General features: G+C 44.3%; 1 protein-coding gene across 1 annotated transcript in view; it reads left to right on the top strand.

Annotated features, from left to right (window-relative positions):
- LOC112076517 (von Willebrand factor-like) overlaps positions 1-4,053 on the top strand; it is a 12,841-nt gene extending 8,788 nt beyond the window's left edge. The window contains exon 4 of the mRNA XM_024143272.2: positions 3,950-4,053. Coding sequence (XP_023999040.1) covers positions 3,950-4,053 — 104 coding nt within the window. The remainder of the gene's footprint in view (positions 1-3,949) is intronic.
- The last annotated feature ends 777 nt before the right edge of the window (positions 4,054-4,830 follow it).

Here is a 4,830-nt window from a genome sequence, read left to right as displayed (position 1 = left end):
ACAGAGTCAATGTGGAGGCTATATACAGGGGGTGTTACGGTACAGAGTCAATGTGGAGACCTATATACAGGGGTACCGGTACAGAGTCAATGTGGAGGGCTATATACAGGATTACGGTACAGAGTCAATGTGGAGGCTATATACAGGGGGTACCTGTACAAAGTCAATGTGGGGCTATATACAGGGGGTACCAATACAGAGTCATTGTGGAGTCTATTATACCAGGGGTACCTGTACCAGAGTCAATGTGCGTGCGGGGCACTGGTTAGTCAAGGTAATTTGAGGTAATATGTACATGTAGGTGGAGTTATTAAAGTGACTTTGCCATAGGTAATAACAGAGAGTAGCAGCGGGCGTAAGAGGGGGGGGGGGCAATGCAAATAAGTCTGTGTACCTATATCATTAGATGTTCAGCAGTCTTGTGGCTTGGGGGTAGAAGCTGTTTAGAAGCCTCTTGGACCTAGACTTAGCACTCCGGTACCGCTTGCCGTGCGTAGCAGAGAGAACAGTCAATGACTAGGGTGGCTGGAGTCTTTGACAATTTTTAGGGCCTTCCTCTGTCTCCGCCTGGTATACAGGTCCTGGATGGCAGGAAGCTTGGCCCCAGTGATGTACTGGGCCGTACACACTATCCTCTGTATGTGACTAATGATCCAATGCCCCTGTGTGAAAAAGTAATTGCCCCCTTACACTCAATATACTGGTTGTGCTACCTTCAGCTGATTGGGATTAGGTCTGGACTTTGACTTGGCCATCCAAAACTTTAACATTTGTTGCTTTTAACCATTTTCATTTCAACTTGTTTTGTGTGATTTGGATCATGTTCTTGTTGAATAACCCAGCTACATTTCAGCTTCAGCTCACAGACGGATGGCCTGACATTCTCCTGTAGAAATCTCTGATACAGAGCAGAATTCATAGTTCTTTCTGTTAATGCAAGTTGTCCAGGTCCTGAGGCAGCAAAGTAACCCCAAACCATCACACTACCACCACCATGCTTGACCGTTGGTATGAAGTCTTACTGTGGAATGCAGTGTTTGGTTGTCTCCAGACATAAGCTGACTCAAGATGCCAAAATCACCTGGAAGCACCTGGATGATCATCAAGACTCTTGAAGAATGTCCTACGGACAATGAGTTTAATAATAATCTATAGACAGATGAGTTAAAACTATAACTTCACTGTATCAGTGAATTCTACAGGAGAATGTCAGGCCATCCGTCTGTGAGCTGAAGCTGAAGTGCAGCTGGGTCATGCAGCAAGACAATGATCCAAATCACACAAACACGTCTACATGGAAATGGTTAAAAAGCAAACAAATTTGATGTTTGGAATGGCCTAGACAAAGTCCAGGCCTAATCCCAATTGAGATGTTGTAGCAGGACTTGAAACAAGCAGTTCATGCTTGAAAAGCCACAAATGTTTCTGAGTTCCAGCAGTTCTGAGAGTTGGCCACAATCCTCCACAGTGACTGATCACAACTACAGGAAGTGTTTGGTAGCAGTCACGCAGCTAGGTGGACTGATCAACAACTACAGGAAGCGTTTGTAGCAGTCATTACAGCTAAAGGTGGACTGATCAACAACTACAGGAAGCGTTTGGTAGCAGTCACTGCAGCTAAAGGTGGACTGATCAACAACTACAGGAAGCGTTTGGTAGCAGTCATTACAGCTAAAGGTGGACTGATCAAACAACTACAGGAAGCGTTTGGTAGCAGTCATTACAGCTAAAGGTGGACTGATCAACAACTACAGGAAGCGTTTGGTAGCAGTCATGCAGCTAAAGGTGGGCTGATCAACAACTACAGGAAGCGTTTGGTAGCAGTCACTGCAGCTAAAGAGTGGACTGATCAACAACTACAGGAAGTGTTTGGTAGCAGTCATTACAGCTAAAGGTGGGCTTATCAACAACTACAGGAAGCGTTTGGTAGCAGTCATTACAGCTAAAGGTGGACTGTCAACAACTACAGGAAGCGTTTGGTAGCAGTCACTGCAGCTAAAGGTGGACTGATCAAACAACTACAGGAAGCGTTTGGTAGCAGTCACTGCAGCTTAAAGGTGGACTGATCAACAACTACAGAAGGCGTTTGGTAGCAGTCACTTGCAGCTAAAGGTGGACTGATCAACAACTACAGGAAGTGTTTGGTAGCAGTCATTACAGCAAAGTGGGCTGACAAACACAGGAAGGTTCGGTAGCAGTCATACAGCTAAGGACTGATCAACAACTACAGGAAGCGTTTGGTAGCAGTCACTGCAGCTAAAGGCTGGACTGATCAACAACTACAGGAAGGCATTGGTAGCAGTCATGTACAGCTAAAGGTGGACTGATCAACAACTACGGGAAGTGTTTGGTACAGTCACTGCAGCTAAAGGTGGACTGATCAACAAACTACAGGAAGTGTTTGCTTGGGAGTCCATTACAGCTAAAGGTGGACTGATCAACAACTACAGGAAGTGTTTGGTAGCAGTCATTACAGCTAAAGGTGGACTGATCAACAACTACATGAAGTGTTTGGTAAGCAGTCACTGCAGCTAAAGGTGGACTGATCAACAACTACAGGAAGTGTTTGGTTGGCAGTCATTACAGCTAAAGGTGGACTGATCAACAACTACAGGAAGTGTTTGGTAGCCAGTCATTGCAGCTAAAGGTGGCTTGATCAACAACTACAGGAAGCGTTGGTAGCAGTCATTTGCAGCTAAAGGTGGGCTGATCAACAACTTACAGGCAAGCGTTTGGTGCAGTCATTGCAGCTAAAGGTAGCACGACCAGTTATTGAGTGTAAGGGAAATTTACTTTTCACACAGAGGAATTGGTGTTGCTTAACTTAGTTATAAAAAATGTTTAAAAAGTATATATTTTTTGTGTTATTTGCAAATTCAGGTTCCTCTTTATCTAATGTTAGGTTTGGTTGAAGACCTGATAACATTCAGTTAAAAAAATATGAGAAAATAGAGAAAGGTGCCCAAATACTTTATCAGGGCACTGTACGTCCATTTTATAGCATCCATCCATCCATCCATCCAAATGTCCATCCATCCAGCCATTGTCGTGGAAATCATTTCAAATACACGCTTACCAGAACTTTTAAAATCAAACATGCTCTTTATTACAACTGTACAGCCACTCGCATGTCCCGCGGAGCACACCCCGCGGAACACACCCCGCGAACACACACCCACAGAACACACACACCCACAGAAACACACCCCTCCCAAAGCACTGGTTCGCTCTTTATACCAAATAGCATATGAGTCCACCCCATATGCAAATAAACATACTTTTCTGAAGTCATTCCCACCACATCCTTTAGTTCAAGCTTCCTACTTGTTCACGCCCTATAACGCCATTGCTTTCAATTAGTTTATAATGGTGGCTGTTCTCTTAGGCGCCTACATGTCTAGTCCCATGCACTTAAGGGAATCAGCAGACTATATATCTAGGTGTCCAATTTCCCTTAAGCGCCCCTCTGGTCTGACATGTATGTTTGTAATAGGAATGGTCAGACCATATGTCTAGTGTCCAATTGCCTTTAAGCGCCTCTCTGGTATGTGTGCCTCCAGTTGGAATGTGCAGACTATATGTGTCTGTTCTAGCATTAGTGTGTCCAGTTGCCCTTTGTTCGCTCTCCCCTATCCTTAGGTGTGCAATTGTCTTAGAAGTCTATTTTTAATGTTCAGCTAGCTTATGTTACACTACACCATCCATCCAAATGTACATCATCCATCCATCCATCTATCATCCATCAAATGTACACACACCACACACACCACACACACACACACACACACACACACACCCACACAACACACACACACACACACACACACACCACACACACACACACCACACACACACACACACCACACACACACACTCATCAACACAACAATACTCAGTGGGAGAATATGTGTGTGCGTGTGTGTGCGTGTGTGTGTGTGTGGGTGTGTAGCTCCAGCGTGTGGACCATGTGAGGTTCTGAGGGAGAAGAGGGAGTCCAAGTGTTGTCCGGAATACGAGTGTGGTATGTACTACATTACTAGAATTCTTTACTAATATATATGGTATTTTAGAATACTACAGTTCTAGAATACTATAGTAATATATACATACTGTGTATTAAATCAAATCAAATGTAGTGGTCACATACAGATGTTATTGCTGGTGTAATGAAATGTTTGATACAATATTATAATACTACACTACTAGAATACTCTACTAATATATATTTTCTTGACAATACTACACTACTAGAATATTATACTAATATATACTGTATATTATAACACTACACTACTAAATTACTATACCTACAATATATTATAATACTACACCACACCAGATTACTGTACCATACTGTATACAATAAAATACAACAATACATTAATACAGTCCGAGTGTTGTCCGGAGTACCAGTGTGGTAGCTGCAGGGCTATAGCGGCATGACAGCGCATCCAGCTAAATGTTCTTGGATCCTGGTTGGTAGGAGAGGGAGAAGTTGAACCGGGTGAAAAGCAGGGCCCACCTAGCTTGCCTGGAATTTAGACGCTTGGCGGTGCAGAGATATTCCAGGTTCTTGTAGTCGGCCCACACAATGAACGGATGTTCCGCCCCCTCCAGCCAGTGCCTCCACTCCTCCAACRCCATCTTCACCRCGAGTAGGTCAGAATTCCCCACATCGTTTAGGCAATGGGAGAAGAAGGCGCAGGGTTGTAACTTCAGGTCCAGGGCAGAACGCTGGGACAGGACAGCCCCCACTCGGACATCCGAAGCAGTGGCCTCCATCACGAACTCGCGGGATGGGTCRGGATGAACCAAGATGGGAGCTGTGGT

The sequence above is a fragment of the Salvelinus sp. IW2-2015 genome, unplaced genomic scaffold (genome assembly GCF_002910315.2).
Source record: "Salvelinus sp. IW2-2015 unplaced genomic scaffold, ASM291031v2 Un_scaffold3804, whole genome shotgun sequence".
NCBI lineage: Eukaryota > Metazoa > Chordata > Actinopteri > Salmoniformes > Salmonidae > Salvelinus > Salvelinus sp. IW2-2015.
The sequence above is the reverse complement of the archived record's forward strand: the minus strand, read 5'-3'. Positions and strand labels throughout refer to the sequence as shown.